Raw genomic sequence first — 22,109 nt, 5'->3', positions numbered from 1 at the left:
TTATATGCTTGGAACTCTCATCCCCACCCCCCATTCCTCAAAGAGAATAGAAGGGCTGCAAATGGAGTTTATAATCAGTCATGGCTACATGATGAAGCCTCCATAAAAATCTTTGAACTATGGGGTTCAGGAGCTTCTGAGTTGGTGAACACATCTGAGTGCTGGGAGGATGGTGCACCTCAACTCCATAGGGACAGAAGCTATCCTTCCAGACCTCACCCTATGTACCTCTTCCTCTGGCTGTTCATCTGTATCCTTGGTTATATCCATAACTAATAAGCCACTAAGTCTAAGTAAACTGTTTCTCTGACTTCTGTGAGCCACTAATGCAAAACATGATTTATAGCTGGTTAATAGGAAGTATTGTTGATAACCTACTACTTGCAATTGGCCTTTGAAGTGGGGGAAATTTTTATGGGAATAAGCCTTTAACTTGTGGGATCTGACACCATATTAGTCCATTCTCACGCTGCTAATAAAGACATACCCAAGACTGGGTAATTTATAAAGGAAGGAGGTTTAATTGACTCACAGTTTAGCATCTCTGGGGAGGCCTCAGACAACTTACAATCATGGCAGAAAGGGAAGCAAACATGTCTTTTTTCACATGGCAGCAGGAGAGAGAATGAGAACCGAGCAAAGGGAGAAGCCCCTTATAAACCATCAGATCTCATGAGAACTTACTATCACAAGAATAGCATTGGTAAAATAGCCCCCATGATTCAATTACCTCGCATCAGGTTTCTCGCATGACACGTGGAAATTATGGGAACTACAATTCAAGACGAGATTTGCATGGGAACACAGCCAAACCTTATCAGACACTATCGAGATCCCATTATCTATCTAGATAGTGTCAGAATTAAATTGAATTATAGGCAACCCAGCTAGTGTCTGCTGGAGAATTATTTGGTGTGTGGGGAAAGACCCCCATACATCTAGTGTCAGAGTGTTGAGTTGAGTAATTGGTTGAGTGCATGAGACTAGAAATAAACAATATGATTTTTTCTTAAATCTCGGAAGGCCACCGCTTTGCTTTTCTAGTTCTGAAATAATCAGAAAATAAGAATGTTATTTTGCTGAGAATTGCCATTTCAGACCAAAGATACACTGAATTCCAGAAAAGGATTAAGCAGTTCTGAGAATCAAGGGCTATGAAAGTAAAACGAAAATAAGACAGAAGGGAAGGAAAAAAGTGTGACTTCCTGTTCTCATGCCTCAGTGTGTGTGTGGGGGGGGGCAGTGGGGGGGGGAGTGTATGTGCGTGCTCATATAGGCACTAGTTTAAGAATATAAGTTTCAATTACTTTTAATATTTCAGTTTGTCTTCAAAATCTGTGTCTTCTTCCAGAGGTCCACTTTCAATAACAACATTTCTACTTGCCTTTCTTTAGAAACTTAAACTATCATAAAAGTCCTCATTTCTCTTTTCCTTCTTGAATTATTCAAAGTCTGGTGCCTTAGACTTTCTTCTTCTGCCAAGACTATGCTAACACTGATGAAATCTGCGGAATCTATTCCCTTGGGTTGGGGAATCTTCCTTATTCTCTGCAACAGTAAAGATTAAAGATGGATTTCTTCCTAAATTACTTAAGGGCAGATACACCAGTTACAAGTATATTACATTTTCTCTAAAGCACACATAGTTTAGTCTCATTAAGGAATATAAATTTATCCCATCAATTTGACTTTGACCTGACTTGAAAAATAATAGCCTTAATATTATGATGCTGAGAAGCATTTGCCTCCTTCCCAAGTCTTCTTTCAATCCAGAAAGACACAACGTTAGCTGAGAATGCAATATGTGGGAAATTACCTTGATGCAGTGGAAGCACTGACTGGCAAGCTATCCCAGAGGTCAAGGAACAGAAAGGCTTTCAGACCAAATTAAAATGACCAAACCACATGGCTTATTAAATTGATTAAAATACTGAGCAAAAAACAAGGAGAATGAAATGGGGTAAGGTAATTCACTTAGATAGGTGCAAACAGGGTGAAAGGACTATATTCCCTGAGTCCTAGGGTTCACAATGTGCATAAATCTTGCTTCTCTTTTGAAACATCAGCCTTCACGGGTGCTGGTTGATGAGGGCCAGAGTTAATGTCTAAACAGAGAAGGGCCCCAGGGGAAGATATCCTGAGCCAAGGACACAAACCTCCTCTTTCAGAGAGATGCAGGAGAAGTGTGCTTGATGCAAGAGTAGCATCAATTCATTTGTTGAACAGCCTTTGCTTTTATTTGCACTTTTTGGGCAGGACCAGAATAGAACCAAACTGGGTATCTTATTTGAACTTCTTGGGTAGGACTAGAATAGAACCATGCTGTGTGTCAACAAGTGGTGGCTAATTGAGGTTTAATAAAGTTCTTGGTCAAGAAGAAGTGGCATCCTCAAGATGTGGGTCTTTTCATCCTTTGCATCTAAGCAGCATATTTTTGTTCCATCACATTTTCTATTTATTCTATCTCTGGTTGTCATACAGGTTACTAACTTAGTATCTGTTTTACCAAATCATCTGAATTCTACCTATGTCTCACAAATTACTTCTTTTTCATTGTATATAATAAACCTATCCTGTGGGTTTTGCCTATATCTCACATGCTTATTTTCTAGCATATTATTGTCCATGTTTAGCACTTCTTATGAATTCCATCCATCCTATTTGTTTTTTTTTTATCTTCTATAGCAGAACTGAATATTCTCAACAGTAAAATCCTATTACATAATGCCATTAGCCAATCCTTCTAATTTGATTACTGTTATAATCACAAAATTTGTTCATCGTATTCCCCAATATTTTTCCAGACCGAGAAAAGAGAGCTTGCATTTTTTAAAGGAATTAAGAGACATTTGTCATAGTTCAACTGAGAGATGATTTTTGCCTTAGCCTGGGCCTACCACACAGGATGTGGAAAAATGGATGAAACTGAGAGAAAATTAGCAGAACTAGGTGACTGATTTTATGTGGGATTTGCAGGAGAAAAAGATATCAAGGATAACTCCAAGTTTTTTGGTTCTGTTTAAGTATCACTCACTAAGAAGTGTGGGAAAAATGAAAGAAGAGTTAATTGAGGAGTAGAAGGACGTGATAAATATAAATCCAGTTTTGGAATTATGTCCCAAAAATATACCAGTTGTCAATTTGTTAAATATTGATGTGAAACTTAGAAGACAAATCTATTGAGTATATACAAAGTTGGGAATATAGCGACATATAGATGACATTGAATACAATGAAATAACATGATTTCATCTAAGAAGATAATGTAGAAGTGATAAGAGAAGTCAGTGGATCAATATATATGACTACTTATACGTACATATTTATAGTGTACTACATGCAGGCCAATGTTTTAGTTTTTTATTGTGTCAACTTAACTAAGCTGAAACTAAGTATCTCAGAATTCCCCTCCGTATGTAGTTCCAGGTTAGCTTAGGCCACAGGAGCTATTTTTTCCTGAGATTTGGAAGATGAGAGTAAAGCAGCAGCCATATTTTATTAGACATAGAAGGCTGGTGAAAAACACGAGCCACGTTGCAAGTTAGGTCTGTCGCCACTCTTGTGGTTGGCTGGAGAAACAGCCAAGCCCACAGTTCCTGCGGGTCCAGTCAGTTTTCTCCTTCGGCTTCCTCAATTCTTCAATCAGATGATTACTTAGATCCAGGTATGAGTTTAACATTAGCTCCTTCTGCAGAACACACCCATCTCCAAAGTTGGAAGTGTAGCAACAGTGAGAGACTGGAATGAGTTTAGTCCAGTCTTTTGGTTTTTAGCTGATTCATACAGGTTTTAGGTTGTCTTGCTTCCTTCCCATCAAGTCTATTTTCACTCACTTCTTGCTTACCCTGTCAGGTACCCTACAGGCTCCAGTCATGCACAAAGAAGCATCAGCTTCACATAGACCATTGAAACAGCTTCCAGAAGATTCTGCTTCTCTGATCAAATTCTGAATGATACAGGTACAAACAATCTGATTCTGCTTTTGTGGCAATGCTACTGTAACACTAAGAAGAGCAGAATGATTTTGATAAGTTACATAGGACACAGCAGTGCACTGTACCAGTCATTAAACAATTATTTATCAACTCTAATTTCACCCTTTCATAGTTTGCTCTATGATCTCAGGTTTGGAATTCTGCAAACCCTACTTTTCCTTGGTCGGATAGCTTTTTATTAAATTTTGCCAATAAGGGCTGAAATAAGTGCAGTGGCACATCATATGAGTATGGTGATGAGAAGGGGTATTATTTTGGGCAGTGATGGTAATGGTAGCAAATTCTAAAGTGAGACTGTGCCTAGCGGGTAAGAGGAAAAGCTTGGTGGGGTTTGAATTTGGAGAGGTAGCCCAGAAGATAGTTCCTTTAAGTGCAAAGCAAACATGTGTAGAACCTGTGGGCAATAGGAGACACCAGCTAACATGTAACTTGTATATAGTGACCAATATGCATATGGAAGGATGCTTAACCAATTTATAAAGGAAATAACTAAAATTTAAAGTGATTTTGTTTGTGGCTTGACAAATCAACAGGATTAACTATATATTCACATTAGTGAAACTATAGATAAATGGGCCCTGTCACTTCTGCTCACAGATAGTGCCCATTTGGACAATTCTGTTAACAATACCTTACATAGAAAAGTTAAAATTTAATGCTTTTGACTCTGTTATTTCAGTTCTGAGAGTTTATTCCAATAATTTTATCAGACAGAAACTTAAAGACATATGTACAAGGGAATTTTTATTACAGAAATTCTTAAGATAACACATTTAGAAATTACCTAAATTCATAAAATAAATTCTAGTAGACCTATTAAAAGGAATATTGGGTAGCTATTAAATGTGGAAACAATGCACAGCAGAGGCAGCCAGTTGAGACCCAATATTGTTTTTTCCTTTCCTAATAGAATCCCCAGTATTTAGCTAGTCATGTGGTAACATGTAATTAATATGTTACTTTTCATCTCATTGCTAACGGTTGCTCTGTTACTAAATTCTGCTTAATGGCTTATAAGCATAAATGATTCCCTGAAAGGAAGGGCAAATGTGTTTTTTTCCTCTCTTCCTCCTTGTTGGCTGGAGTATGCTTTTAATCGTAGTAATGGCAGTAGTTCCAGTAGCCACCTTGAACCAAGAGGTGACCTTTGAAAGGCAGGCACCCACAGAGGAGTGATAGAAAAGACAGCTGGTGGCAGTGGGCAGGTGGGACAGAGAGGGGATGAGAAAATTCAGAAAATTATGTAAATATGGCACCCTCAAGTTGTACCATAGATTGTCATCCCCAAGGCTTCTGAATTTATTCCATTTATGTCACCTATTCTTCACATATCTGTTACTCAATTTAATTCTAGGTGATTATTTTTAAGAAAAATTAAAAAGCAGGTCATAGAGTGGCTTGTACAGTATGCTTCTAATTGTATATGTCTTTGTATGTGAGGAGACAAGGAAAGACAGAAAGGTGAAAATGAAAGAACATATGGCATCTTGTGGAACATAGATGATTTTCACTTCCCTCTCTATAATTTTTAGTTCTGTTTGGATAGTTTTACAAAATTGCCAATGTTCTCAAGATTAAAACAAAATAAAGAGTTTTTAGTTTTGCATAACTAAGCCTTCATCTAGATGAAAAGTTAAAATAATCACTACACACGTGCAAACATAGATTGGTAATTTATTTTAAAAATTTACATCATTTTGATAGTTTTTAATAGTAACTATTAAGGATTAAACTTAGGCTGGCCTTTATATGTGCTTATAGGTTAACTTATAGGTGAACTCAGGTATAAAACATGTTCAAGTATTATTGGTTTATTTAAAAATATAATTTGTAGTTCCCTAAAAATACTGTATTATTAAAAATATCCTATGAAATAATGAAAAATAAATCAAGAAAGATGAGAATCCCATCTATAAATATAAATATGGGATTTCAAAATCAACTATTAGCAAAATTATTTTAAGTGTAGGAGAAATAAATAAACCTACATTACAAAGATGTCATACTAAGAAAGCAATCACTGCTTCATATTAGACCACTGGCAAGTATGATCATATAAGTATTCTAAATACAAAGATTATACTTTCCATTTCTTCTATCTATTCTACATGAAGACCTCAAATAACACTGAGAGATGAATCATATGAAAAATAGCAATGTAAACATACATTTCATTATATAAAAGCTTGCTAAAAATCAACAGGAAATATATTTAATCAGGAAACTGGAAGAACTCCTATTAAGATAATAATTAAGAATATTCGCTATCATTATTTTAATTGACTATATTATCTAGACATATAATAAATATAAAACTTTATGAAAATAAAATAAAAACTGTGGATATTGGTGAGAAAGAAACAAATCTAGAATTTGCAGATAATAAAATTTTATGTAATTAGTTTTCAAAGGATAAAACAAAAAATTATCTAGATCCATGAATTGAATTTTCAATAAAGCTGCTAATATGGATATATAATTTGATATTTACAAAAACTGTATATATGTATATATATAAATATTTACACATTGATATGGTTTTCCTGTGTTCCCACCTAAATCTTATCTTGAATTGTAACTCCCGCAGTTCCCACGTGTCGTGGGAGGAACCTGGTGGGAAGTGGTTAAATCATGGGGGTGGGTCTTTCCTGTGCTGTTCTCATGATAGTGAATGAGTCTCATGAAATCTGATGGTTTTTTAAAGAGGAGTTCCCTGCACAAGCTCTCTCTTTGCCTGCCCACATCCACATAAGAAATGACTGGCTCCCCCTTGCCTTCTGCCATGATGGTGAGGCCTCCCCAGCCATGTGGAGCTGTAAGTCCATTAAACCTCTTTCTGTGGTTAATTCCCCAGTCTTGGGTATGTCTTTATCAGCAGCATGAAAACGGACATATATATTTAAGAATCTAAGGAATCTGTCATTTTTTTTCCTTTACATCCACAGCATTGATCAGTTAGAAATGTTGAAGGAAAAACATTCTTATTCAAAATAGTAACAAAATACAAACTGTCTAGGTATATCCTGATTCAGAAATTTAAGGAAGTTATACAAAGAAAAATATAAACATTTGCTCAAAAATTAAAAAATGCATGACAATAAATGTGAAAACCATAGCTCCAGATAAACAAATGTACACATTTAAATTCCATTAGAACCCTATTCTAATTATCAGAAAACTTATACAGTCATTATAAAATTTACCTGGAAACACACACAGTATGTGAATAAAGACAGTAAGAACAAGAAAGAGCTAAAGAGGATAATCAAACAGTAATTAGCAATGTAATACAGCATAAGTCCTGAAAGATGAATCAGTGAATGTAACACATGGTAGAGATAATTATCTCTACCATGAACAATTGCCCACTGTGTGGCAGGCAGTGCAACAGAGAGGTGCTACATGCACATAATATTACACCTGCTCAATATGAGTCAGATACTAGTACACCCACTTCATACCTGGAAACTGGGTCAGATAAGTTAATTTATTAAAAGTACCATAATTAGTAATCTGAAAATTTATGATTCAAAAGGAGTCATTACACAATGAAGATGCTAATCAAAGAGAATGATTACCTAATTTTCAATGTTCTAGACTGTATCTCCAGAGACCTAACTGTGGCTTGCTTTTTATAATGGAGGAATGTGAGATTACCTGTTGTATGCTTATGTCAAAACTTTTTCTTTAAGCTAGTTTGAGTGAGTTTCAATCCCTCATAGTAAAAGTTTCTCTAAAGTAGATACCAATATCCAGTATTTTTCTTAAATATCCTCCAAGACACCCATTCCATAACACATTCTAAATTAATATTAAAAACAATGTTACAATTGGTATATATATATGATTATATATATGATGATATATGATTATATATGGTTATATATTATTATATATATGGTTATATATATGATTATATATATATGATTCAAGTGGTGTATCATTGACAACTGGTAATTCATTGGAAAAAATCAATAATATCCTCATCTCACATTTCACTGCAAAATCATATTGTTTAGAGAATGAATTCATAAAATTTAAAGAATGAGATATTTAAATATATCTTTAATATAATTGTAAGAAATTATAGGTGGTGATACAATATTTAAGCTTGAAAATATAAAAACAAACACAGAAGAAAATATAAATGGATTCTATTAAAAATGTGAGTATTCCACATCACATATCATACATAAAATATAATGTCAAAGAACTAACTAAAAATATTATATGACCTAATGGTATATGAGCTAATACATTGTCATATATAAAGGATTTATACAAATTGATAAGGAAAACACATATAACATTTGAAATAAAATTAAAAAAATAAATAGTTCACCAAAACACAGCAAATAAAGTGGTTAGAATGTCAAATAATGTCAATAACAAAAGACATGTCAATGAAACTGACTATTTTTACCTATTATATCAGTAGTGATTTGAAAAAAAAATTCCTCTACCTACCAGTCATTATCTTGAATTTCTTCTATGCATACAATTTGGCATAAAATTTTGGCAATAATTTATCAAACATTTTAAATGTATGGATCCAGTAATTCTACTTTTTAGTAATACATTCTAAGAAAATAAACCTCTTTCTAGACAAAAGTAAAAGTTAAACATATTCATAATCATATCAACCTAAATGCCCATCAGTGATAGACTGGAAGAAAATATGGCACATACACACCATGGAATACTATGCAGTCATAAAAAAGAATAAGTTCATGTCCTTTGCAGGGACATGGATGAAGCTAGAAATCAGCACACTAACACAGGAACAGAAAACCAAACACCGTATATTCTCACTCATAAGTGGGAGTTGAACAATGAGAACATATAGACACAGGGAGGGGAACATCACATACCAGGGCCTGTCCGGGGGTGGGGGCTAAGCTGGGGGAGAGCATTAGGACAAATACCTAATGCACACGGGGCTTAAAACCTAGATGACGGGTTGATGGGTGCAGCAAACCACCATGGCACATGTATACCTATGTAACAAACCTGCACATTCAGCACATGTATCCCAGAACTTAAATTTTAAAAAAAGTAAAAGAAAGAAAGAAGAAAAGAAAGAAAGAGAGAGAAGAAAAGAAAGGAAGAAAGAAGAAAGAGAAAGAGAAAGAAAGAAAGAAGGAAAGAAAGAAAGGAAGGAAAGAAAGAAAGAGAAAGAAAGAAAGAAAGAGAAAGAAAGAAAGAAATAGAAAGAAAGAGAAAGAAAGAAAGAAAAAAAAAATAGGAGACTTCAGAGAAAATGACAGATAAGAGTCAGGCCTAACTTGCGGCTCCCACTTGGACAGACAGAGCAGCATGTGGAGACCTACATCATGTACTTTGCTACAAGAACTACCATAAGAACATACCAGGAAACTCAGAGAATCCATAGACCCTTTGAAGAAGGTAGATTGCTACTGCAGGCTCTGTGGGATAGCTGAGGAACTGTGAGTCTGCATGCTTTCTCAGCTGGGAGGCTTGTAGTGGGGGCAGGTTCTCAGCCCTGCTCACCGGCTGCCTGGAAATAAATTCAGTGCTGTTGTGGGGACATAGTGGGAGTGAGACTGGCATTTTGAGCTGTGGGCTTCATGGGAGCTGGGTGAGGCCTGTGGCTGCTGGCTTTCCCCTACTTCCTTGGTAACCTGTGTGATTCAACAGAGCCAGCCATAATCCCCCTAGGAACATAACTCCATTGGCCTAGGAACCACACACCCAACCCCACAGCAGCTGCAGCAAGCCCCACCCAATGAGACTCTAAGGTAAGACATACCTAACCCTGCTCCCACCTGATGTTTTTTCTCTACCCACCCTGGTAGCCAAAAACAAAAGACAATCCCTTGGGAGCTCTATGTTCCCACCTACTGCTTGATTCTCCCTATACTGTCACAGCTGATGTGCTCTTGAAAGCACCACCCAGTTGCTAGAGGGTAACCAACACAAAACCAGTGACCTTAACAAAAATACAACCAAGGACCCTCACAGAGTCCACTTCAATCCCCTGCTACCTCCACCAGAGCAGGTGCTGGTCTCCACCTCTGAGAGACCTGAAGATGGATCACATCACAGACTCTTTGTAGACCTCCCCAGTACCAGCCTAGAGCCTAGTAGTTCTGCTGGGTGGCTAGACCCAGAAGAGAAATAACAGTCCCTGAAGCTTGGCTCTCAGGAAGCCCCATGCCTAGGGGAAAGGGGAAGGCCCCATATCAAGGGAGCACCCAGTAGAACAAAAGAATCTGAACAGCAGCCCTTGAGTCCCAGATCTTCCTTCTGACATAGTCTACACGAATGAGAAGGAACCAGAAAACAATTCTGGTAACATGGCAAAACAAGGTTATTTAACACCACCAAAAGATCACACTTGCTCACCAACAATGGACCCAAACCAGTGAAATCTCTAAATTGCCAGAAAAAGAATTCAGAAGGTTGACTATTAAGCCAATCAAGGAGGCGCCAGAGAAAGACGAAGTCCAACTTAAAGGCAAACAAACAAAACAAAACAAAACAACAAAAAAAGAAGATATAGGATATAAATGGAAAAATTTCCAATGAAATAGATAGCATAAATAAAAAATAATCACAACATTTGGAAATGAAGGGCACACTTAGATAATGGCAAAATGCACACTTAGATAATTGCAAAATGCAAAATGCAATTCTATTGCTGGAAAGTCTCAGCAATAGAATTGAACAATAGATGAAAGAACTTCAGAGCTTGAAAACAAGGCTTTCGAATTAACTCAATCCAACAAAGACAAAGAAAAAAGAATTAAAGAAAATGAACAAAGCCTCCAAGAAGTTTGGTATTATGTTAAATGAGCAAACCTAAGAATAATTGGTGTTCCTGAGGAAGAAGAGAAATCTAAAAGTATGGAAAATATATTTGATGGAATAATTGAGGAAAACTTCCCTGGCCTTGCTAGAGATCTAAACATCAAAATACAAGAAGCTCAAAGAGCACCTGGGAAATTTATCACAAAAAGATCATTGCCTAGGCACATAGTCATCAGGTTATCTAAAGTCAAGGCAAAGGAAAGAATCATAAGAGTTGTGAGGCAAAAGCATCAGGTAACTTATAAAGGAAAATCTATCAGATTGACAGTAGATTTCTCAGCAGAAACCCGACAAACTGGAAGGGATTGGGGTCCTATCTTTAGCCTCCTTAAGCAAAACAATTATCATCCAAGAATTTGTATCCAATGAAACTAAGCTTCACAAATGAAGGAAAGCAACAGTTTTTTTCAGACAACAAATGCTGAGAGAATTTGCCACTACCAAGCTGGCACTACAAGAACTGCTAAAAGAAGCTCTAAATATTGAAACAAATCCTTGAAATACACCAAAATAGAATCTCCTTAAAGCATGAATCTCACAGGACCTATAAAACAGCAACACAATGAAAACAAAACAAAACAAAACAAAACAGAAATGTATTCAGGCAACGTACAGCACAATGAATAGTGTAGTACCTCACATCTCAATACAAACATAGAATGTAAGTGGCCTAAATGTTTCACTTAAAAGATACATAATGGCAGAATGAGTAAAAATTCACCAACCATGTATCTGGTGTCTAAAAAAGACTCACCTGACACATAAGGACTCACATAAACTGAAGATAAAGGCATGGAAAAAGATATTACATGCAAATTGACACCAAAAGCAAGCAGGAATAGCTATTCTTATAACAGACAAAACAAACTTTGAAGCAAAAGCAGTTAAAAAAGACAGAGGGATATTATATAATGATAAAAGAACTAGTCCAACAGGAAAATATCACAATCCTAAATATATACATATATGCACCTAACACTGGAGCTCCCAAATTTATAATTACTACTAGACCTAAGAAATCAGACAGACTGCAACACAATAATAGTTGAGGACTTTAATACTCCACTGATAGCACTAGAGAGGTCGTCAAGACAGAAAGTCAATGAAGAGACAATGGACTTTAATTATACCCTAGAACTAATAGATTTAACAAATATTCACAGAACATTCTACATTCCAACAACTGCAGAATATAATTCTATTCATCAGCACATGGAACATTCTCCAAGATAGACCATATGACAGGCCACAAAACAAGTCTCAACAAATTTAAGAAAATCAAAATTATACCAAGTACTCTCTCGGACCACAGTAGAAAAAAAATTGGAAATCAACTCCAAAAGGAAACCTCAAAATCATGCAAGTACATGGAAATTAAATAACCTGCTCCTGAATGATCATTGGATCAACAATGAAATCGAGATGGAATTTAAAAATTCTTACAACTGAGCAATAATAGTGACACAACATGTCAAAACCTCGGGGATACTACAGCCAAGGCGGTGCTAAGAGGAAAGTTCATAGCATTAAATGTCTAAGTCAAAAAGTCTGAAAGAACATAAATAGGCATTCTAAGGTCACACCTCAAGGAGCTAGAGAAACAAGAACCAAAGCCAAATCTAGCAGAACAAGAGAAATAACAAAAATCAGAGTAGAACTAAATGAAATGGAAACAACAACAACAATACAAAACCTAACTGAAACGAAAAGCTGCTGCTTTGAAAAAATAAAATCAATAGACCATTAGCGAGATTAACCAAAAGAAGAAGAGAGAAGATCCAAGCAAGCTCAATTAGAAAGGAAATGGAGATATTACAAGCAATACCATAGAAACACAAAAGATCATTCAAGGCTACTATGAACATCTTTCTGTGCACAAACTAAAAAACCAAGAGGAGATGGATAAATTCCTGAAAATATACAACCCTCCTAGATTAAATCAGGAAGAAATAGAAACTCTGAACACACCAATAGAAAACAGCGAGATCGAAATGATAATTAAAAAGTTACCAACAACAACAATAAAAAAAGTCCAGGACCAGACAAATTCACAGCTAAATTTTTTCAGACATTCAAAAAATAATTGTCGCCAATCCTACTGACACTATTCCAAAAGATAGAGAAAGAGGGAATCTTCCCTGAATCATTCTATGAAGCCAGTATCACTCTAATACCCAAACCAGGAAAGGACATAATTTAAAAAGAAAACTACATGAACATAGATGCAAAAATCTTCAACAGAATACTAGTTAACCGAATCCAACAGCATATCAAAAAGATAATCCACCATGATCAAGTGAGTTTCATACTGGGGATGCAGGGATGGCTTAACATTCAGAAGTTAATAAATGTGATACACCACATAAACAGAATTAAAAATTAAAATCACATGATTATATCGATAGGCACAGAAAAAACTTTGGAAAAAATTCAGCATCTCTTTATAATTAAAACTCTCAGCATTCCCTCTGAGAACTGGTACAAGGCAAGGATGCCCACTCTCGCCACTTCTATTTAACATAGTACTGGAAGTCCTAGCCAGAGCAATCAGACAAGAGAAAGATATAAAGTGCATCCAAATCAGTAAAAAGGAAGTCAGTCTGTCACATTTGCTGATGACATGATCTTATACCTAGAAAACCCTAAAGACTCATCCAAACAGCTTTTAGAACTGGTAAATGAATTTGGCAAACTTTCAGGATACAAAATGAATGTACACAAATTAGTAGCTCTGCTATACACCAACATCAACCAAGCTGAGAATCAAATCAAGAACTCAAACCCTTTTACAATAGCTACAAAAAAACAAAATACTTAAGAATACACCTAACCAAGGAGGTAAAAGACCTCTGCAAGGAACACTACAAAGCACTGCTGAAAGAAATCATAGATAAAACAAACAAGTGGAAACACAACCCATGCTCAAAGATGGATAGAATCAATATTGTGAAAAATGACCATATTGCCAAAAGCAATCTACAAATTAAATGCAGTTCTCATACAAATACCACCATCATCCTTCACAGCACTAGAAAAAAACAACCCTAAAATTCAAATGGAACCAAAATGAGCCCATGTAGCCAAAGCAATACTAAGCAAAAATAACAAATCAGGAGGCATTACATCACTTGACTTTAAACTATACTATAAAGCCGTAGTCACCAAATCAGCATGGCACTGGTATAAAAACAGGTGTATAGACCAATGGAACAGAGTAGAGAAACCAGAAATAAATCCAAATGCAGTCAACTGATCTTTGACAAAGCAAACAAAAACATAAAGTGGGGAAAGGACACCCTATTAACCAAATGGTGCTGGAATAATTGGCAAGCCACATGTAGAAAAATAAAACTGAATCCTCATCTCTCACCTTATACAAAAATCAACTCAAGATGGATCAAAGACTTAAATCTAAGACCTGAAACCATAAAGATTCTAGAGGATAACATCAGAAAAACCCTTCTAGACATTGGCTTAGGGAGAGAGTTTCTGACCAAGCAAATGCAAAACAACTTTTTTTTTTTTTTTTTTTTTGCTTCAACCCAAAAGCAAATGCAGCAACAACAAAGATAAATAGATGGAACCTAATTAAGTTAAAGAGCTTTTTCATGGCAAAAGAAATAATCAGCAGAGTGCACAAACAACCCATGGAGTGGCAGAAAATCTGCAATCTATACCTCGGAAAAAGGACTAATATCAAGAATCTATGAGGAACCTAAACAAATCGGCAAGAGAGAAACAAACAATCCTATCAAATAGTAGGCTAAGGATATGAATAAACAATTCTTAAAAGAAGATATACAAATAACCAACAAATATATGAAAAAAATGCTCAAGTTAATAATGATCAGGGAAATGCAAATCAAAACCACAATGCAATACCACCTTACTCCTGCAAGAATGGCCATGATCAGAAAATCAAAAAATAATAGATGTTGGTATAAATGTGAAAAGTGAACACTTTCACACTTCTGGTGGGAATGTAAACTAGTACAATCACTGTGGAAAACACTGTGGAGATTCCTTAAAGGACTAAAAGTAGATTTACTATTTGATCCTGCAATCTCGCTCCTTGGTATCTACCCATAGGAAAAGAAAGATATTATACAAAAAAGATATTTGCACATGCATGTTTATAGCAGCACAATTTGCAATTGTAAAATATGGTACCAGCCCAATGCTCATTAATCAACAAGTGAATAAAGAAAATGTGATATATATACACACCATGGAATACTCCTTAGCCATAAAAAGAAATTAAATAATGTCATTTGCAGCAAGTTGGATGGAATTGGAGACCATTATTCTAAGTGAAGTAACTCAGGAATGGAAAACTAAATGTGGTATGTTCACAATCATAAGTAGGAGCTAAGCTGTGAGGACACAAAGCCATAAGAATGATACAATGGTCTTTGGGGACTTAGGGGAAAGGGTAGGAGTGGGTTGAGGCATAAAAGACTACACATTAGGTACAGCATACACTGCTCGGGTGATGGGTGCACCATAAATCACCACAAAAGAACTTATTCATGTAACCAAACACAATCTATTCCCCAAAACTTATTGAAATAAACAAAAATAAAATAAAATAAATGAATATTGAAATCAACATCTAAAAGTCAGGTGAAACAAATAGTATGTACTATATATACCTGACGAATATTATAAACTTAAAAGTTATATTTAGGACAGTTTTATTACTAGTAGTAATGTTATAACAATATAATAAAAGGACACAAAATTGGATATACAAAATAAATAAGCTATATAAAATAACTTGAATTTTTATGAATAGTTTTAAAAAGGCTGACAATGATTATTTCTTCATTAATTTTTTCTTTTTTATGATTTTTAATACTTAATTTTTTCTCCTATAAGCATGACTTACTTTCTGACAAAATGAGAAAAGCACAATTTTATAATAAAAATTTATTAAGCATTAATTTAGCAAAAATATGAGATTGAGTTTAGCCTGGTATTTGCAAAAGGTGGACAGCTGAGCACTTTGGTATAAAAATATTCCTAATCAAAAATTGACCTTTTCTAATAGCAGATTCATAGACACCATAATGCCTTCATTTTGCTAGAGAAAGTAGAAGAAAAGAACGTGAGTAATCTGGCAATTATCAGTAAGATGTAAATATAACTAATGTCTACTGTGAGAAGTACTTTTACAAGAGGGCTATGGACCTGTCATCCCCAAATGGGAAGATCTGTACTAGAGTCTCATTGCCTCAGCATAGATTTAGCAGCTAGTCGGACATGTGGTACAGGAAAGCCTCATCACAAAGAGAGAACATGACTCAGAAAAACTGACTTTTGGGTGAAGAGAGACAAACACTGGCTACACATCACATTTCCAATGACTTTACTTTCTGCATACCTCAGAATCCAATATTCCCCACTCGCTGAGTAGTTCCTTGAGAGAAATTAGACATAAAGGATTTTCTAGCTGACCACTATTGGGCTACCATTACTTGTACAACCATTGTACTATGACTGATGTCATATAAAACCAGGGTTTCACTGGGGGTCACTAAGAAAAGGCAAATAACACGAGCCTCTATAACTAGTGGGCAGCTGACATGCCATCATTATTCTCCATTCTATCCAGACTTTCTAAATAGACTGAGCAGGGAGCACCCAAATCCACTTCTAGAATATACTTACCTGAGTTGCTTATGAGTTTTAATTCCCAGGAAAGACTTAGAAATATCGTGTCATGGATAGTCTTCAATGGTGGGCAACTGGTCAGTACATTTGGGGTCTCAAACGAACGTTGAACCTAAAGTAGTAAAGAAAGCCTTCAGAGATGTTCTAAAAGGAAAACCTGACTCTTTCAGGTGTGAGAAAATTCATGGTGTGTATTAAGGCTGTAGCTAGGTAATGTAAACAGAAGATATTTTTAGCTTTTCCTTAGATATAGCACATACACAAATTAATTGTTACTCTAAAAAGAATTCCCTGGGTGAGCAAAGCTATCAGAGTCAGGTTATTGGGAAAACCCACACTGGTTCTGTGTAGCATTTTGGAAGACCCCATCTTTGAATAAACTTGGAGTACAGGAAGGATTGTCAAGATGAATTAAGAGCTTTGGGATTTCCTATAAAAATTCACAAATGGTTCTCCAAAGATTTCTGGGGCATAACATTGAAAATAAAAGAAGACCCTACCTTTCGAAAAATTTCCTCTAGATGATGACTCCAAGAATACTCTTTGAAGCAGTAGATAATGTGGGAAATGAAGACTGAGCCATTTATTTCATGCCTCCAAGAAACATTATCTGCAAATAAAAGGCATCAAAATATTGGAGGATGTGATCTTTTATACATGTTGAAGACTCCTGGGGCCATAACTTTGGGAAAAGAGGGAAGCCAGTGCTAAATAAAGATGGACCTCCAGCTTCCATAGCAGTCCCAGAAACAGCCATCATGGACCCTAGTCACTCATAAATCCCCTTGATTTTCTAGTAGGCTAGACCGAAGTGATATCCTCTGGGTTTGCAAGTAGTGGAAAAGAGTGTAAGTCCTTTCAGCACTAACTACACAACAGAAAAATAATACAGCCTTGACATTCCTTGATTCTGGGAGTGTCATCCTGACTTGTTTCATACCATATATTTTTGCACTTTTTGTTGTATAAAAATATTTTCTATGACTGCTTCTGTTTACCATTTCAATATGACCAAGTTGCTCCTATAATTAAGAAAAAAAGACAATACTTCTCTAACTACTACTTTATTTGCCACCAGCTGCTGATTTCTCCTTACTTTTTAAAGTCAAAATTCCAATTCTGTCTATATTCACCATTCCATTTCCCTTATCCTGCTCACTCCTCTCAGGCTTCTCCTTCCTATACCTAACATTAACTTTGCCAACTGGCTTTCCCCAAGGTCACCATGACCTCCAAGTTACTAAATCTAATAGTCATTCATCAAGCCTCACTTTCACCTGATCTTTCATTCACATCAAAGTCTGACAATGCATACTCCTTGTGTGCTTTCTTATTCTCTGATTCTACTTTGTGAGTCAAATTTGCTGGTTCCTATTTCTCTAATATTGAACTCTAGGGTAATTTTAACCTCCATTTCAAGGCCTCTTCTCATGTGATTCTCAATTTTTAGATGATTTCATCCACTTTTAGGATATTAAATATTATCCTTAGGGCAGCATCTCTCAAAATTTTATCCCAAATGCAAATCTCTCCTCTGAAATATACAACTGTGCAGCTCTCTACTCTTCCTTTCATCTTAAAATATGCCAAAGCACCTCAAAACTTCCTGCAAAACTCCCATTTTAATTAATGCCCCACCATTTACTTGCATGCTGGAGTCACTTCTATCACACCTTCTTGTTCACCTGACCTATATTCACCAAACCACTGGGTGGTTAGTCATATTATTTTTCTATACTAATTGTTTCTTAGATACAACATCCTAAGACTATCAGTATCATCTATGGATGGCAGTATTGTGCTAGCATTTAACGTGTCCTCATGTATCGACTCTTGCTGTACCATAATTTATTCCACACTGAACCTCCAGAATGATCTTCAAAAACAAAGATCTTATCATTTAATTGCTTACAGCCTACTAGAATTTCCTGTTACTATTAGTATGAAGGACCATATAAGGCCTCAGGTGTTTCAGTGCCTGCCTCACTCTCCAGCCTCTCCACTAGCATCTCTCCTGACGCTGTGTTCCAGCCACCCAGCCTCCTCTCCTAAGCTCCTTGTTTGTAAGTTCTCCATATGCACTGGCTTTCCTGTCTAAAAAGTTCCTCTCTTACCCTTGATTTGTTAACTCCTTCATTTCTCAAATGTGAACACATATTTTTTAAGGCTTTTACCAGAGTTGACAATTATTATTTATTTTTCTTATATTGTAACTGTGTTTTTCCTGCAGTTAGTGCCTGCCTTTCTGACTGTAAACTCCATGAAGTTCAGTAACCATAACTGATTTAATTGTGCATCGTATGTCCTGCACCAAGCCCAGGCCTAGAACACAATTACATGTAAAAGAAAGAAGGAAAGAAGGAAGGAAGGAGGAAGGAAGGAAGGAAGGAAGGAAGGAAGGAAGGAAGGAAGGAAGGAAGGAAGAAGGAAGGAGGGAGGGAGGGAGGGAAGGAAGGAAGGAAGGGAGGGAAAGAGAGAGAAAGAGAAATAGAGAGAAAGAGAAAGAGAGAAAGAGAAGAAAGAAAGAGAGGAAGGAAGGAAGGAGGGAAGGAAGGAAAAAGAAACAATTTTGCATATTATATTGTATTTCCCCAACTAAATTAAGTATACTGTCAAAATTTGTACCAGGCCTTATATATCTCTTTAACTTCCTTCAACAGCTGTAAGTGTAGAACTTATTTTTCAAATAAAATCTTATTAAAACTCGAATACATTACATGAATAGGAGGGAAGCTAATCTAGTTGTTTATTCCCCAGGCTGGACTCAGAGTGTCCTCTAGTCCCTCAGTGCTCACATGCAGCCACAAACAACAGCTCTAATCACAACAAAGCTTTTAAGAAAGGCAGAAAGTCAGGCCCTACCCCAGACCTCTGAATAAGAAATCTACTGAATAAGCAAACTACTGAATAAGAAATCAAGTGATTTCTATGTTCATTAAGATTTGAAATCCCTAAATTAGAGCATTTAGAACTGTGAACTGTGCAAAGGAGGTATTTAAAAATTGCTCCTGTTATCCAAATCATTGATAGCATAGTATTGTGGATGATTGTTAAAGAGATTTCCTGCAATGCTGACCATGAGCAGTCAAGAATATTCTCTATTTTTCCATTGTATTATGACTTTCCTGCCAAAGGTCTGATTTTTTTATTCATTGACGTCATTATCCTAAATTAGTTAACATTTAGGCATTTAAATGTTAACTAGTTTCCTGAAACTAGATTAATAATAATAGGTCAAGAGTTACTGGGATGTGTGGAGCGAGTATAATGGTTTCAGTGGTTGGCTTCTTTAATTGCTGGTAAGTGGCTGTGGGGCTACACTGTGAGAAAATGATACTTTCCTGTGCCGTTGCTACATTCTAAAAACAAAATCAAATAATGCTTCACTTTTTGTAGTTACATTATTCCAAGTCTCGATGCTCACCAAATTCCTTCCAAAGTCCTGGTAACTTTGGACTTTTCTTCCCAAATCAAGATTATAGCTTTCTAATTATGAAAGTCTCAGCATTTTAAATCTTTTCTCCACTTAAAATATCCTAGTAATTAGAGAAGTAATGCTCTTATCGGTGATAAGACATGATCATAGCCAAGCCTACTATCTAGAAACCCACTAAGAAATTTAGAAATTATTTTCTCTGAAATCAGTTATGTGGTGTGGAAGATTCGAAAGCAATGAAGTCCTTTTCCACATGAACCTTTGTAACAGCATCATTACAGAAGTTACCTTGCAAGAGCCGACCACGTATATCTGCACTGGCGTTTCCACTGTCAGTGGTGAACCAAAAAATCCCAGCACCATCTGGGAGAGACATTATGTCTTATTAAAGAAGAGATATTTATAAATACACACACATACACATACACACACACATATGCATACACATACTCATGTGCACACACATCCACATATGCACACACATACACACACACGCACATACACATATGCATAGACATACATATACACACACAAATGCACACACATATGCACACACATACACACATACATATGCACACACATACACACATATGCATACACATATACACACATACACATATGCATATGCATACACACAGACTCTTTTACAATGATATCTTTACTGAAGTACATTTTATCATGGCATTACTTAAAAATGCAAGTACCTTACTACTAGAAATACCGCCTCACTTACTGGGAACAAAACAGAACCCACTTGAGTTTAGAACAACCATGTTGACAACATAGTCCCAGATGATTGGGATGTTTCCAATTATTCTACTTACAGTTTCTTTAAAAAATGGTACAGACTTAATACAATTTCGAAGTGCACTGGACCTAGGAGTAGTACTGAAATGTTGTTTCTCTTGCCCATCCCTAGGAAAATGAAGTATAAACGCCAAGCTAATTTTTAAAAGTGCACAGCTACTCCCGGGAGTCTCAAAATCAAGATTTACAGCTTTCTAATTGGAGACTCACTGCCTCTGCAGGCTTGCATGATGATGAACTTGGGTTTGTCTTTCAGACTCCGGCAGTTACGGTTGTTGAAAATTTCAGAGATGGTGTCATCGTGAAGAACATCTGGCTCTGGATCCCAGTGCTTAGTCCCACAGATTCCATTCAGGATGCCATGTGACATAAACACCAGGAATGTGCTGTCTGAGGACTGGTGCTCTGGGTGAGCAGCAAACTGCCTTAGTGCTGTTTCCATTTCCTGAAAGAGACCCTTGAGTCACTATCGATGAAATTTCCACATGTATGTAGTTTGTACTCAAATAGGTGGAGTTCACAAAAATGAACCAGTACTAAGGAATCAGATGGTTTAGACCGAATGGGATTGTAAGATGAATAGTGTTCTGACATAAAACTAGAAAATTTAGCTGTATAGAATATTAAAGCTAGCAGGGTTTTTATGTAGTATCTTGCCCAGTGGTTTTCTGTAAAACCTTAGGTTTCTGAAGATGCTGGGAGATGCAGTAAAATGAAGGCCAAGTGAGATGACAAGACACTGATAAGGCCACTTTGCTGTTTAACAATGGTGTTTCTGTAAGTTTTTATTTAAAAAGATAAAAAATGACAAATAATAAAAATATGAAATTCATTCACTATGGAACAGCAGAAAGTTAGTTTAAAATGGTCTCTCTAAAGTTTTGCAAAATAGAGCTAGAAACACTACTGTTTCATTACGTATTTGTGTGTGTGTGATTTGTTCCCCCATACCTGCCTTTACATTAAGACACTTGCTATTGACATTATAAAAATCTCACAAGATAATTCTGTAGGTATCAGACATTTCAGGGTGCAGAGGTTTGTCTTACGCAGACCATCAAGTAGTAGCTGTCTCCCAGATTGTGAACATCAGAAAGACCCAATGTTTTTACTAAAACTCTGCTACGTAGAATTTCTCTAAATACACACACACGCACACACACATACTCATATGCTATAAGATTGTGCATTAGAGAAGGCTAAAATCCAGGGGATCCTATTCTGGAGAAAATATAATTCCTATAATATATATCTTGCTCTTGCAGCTGCGAATTAAGAGGTTGAAAACTGTCTAAAGGGGCGGGGGGCGGGGGGAAGCAGCTTGTTGATTGGAATTTTTTATTGGAAATTTTCGGAAGGAATGGTAC

The 22,109-nt window shown here is 36.1% G+C and overlaps 1 protein-coding gene across 1 annotated transcript; it reads right to left on the bottom strand.

The window, feature by feature from the left end:
• Positions 1–16,514: 16,514 nt before the first annotated feature.
• On the bottom strand, positions 16,515–21,800 carry LOC100587073 (inactive caspase-12). Its single transcript, XM_004092996.3, is given in 6 exon segments — positions 16,515–16,560; positions 16,562–16,611; positions 17,000–17,109; positions 20,149–20,298; positions 20,953–21,187; positions 21,792–21,800. Coding segments are annotated over 6 exon segments (600 nt in total).
• Between the last annotated feature and the right edge of the window lie 309 nt (positions 21,801–22,109).

Source organism: Nomascus leucogenys, chromosome 15 (assembly GCF_006542625.1).
Source record: "Nomascus leucogenys isolate Asia chromosome 15, Asia_NLE_v1, whole genome shotgun sequence".
Lineage (NCBI taxonomy): Eukaryota > Metazoa > Chordata > Mammalia > Primates > Hylobatidae > Nomascus > Nomascus leucogenys.
This window is presented reverse-complemented; position numbering and strand designations above follow the sequence as displayed.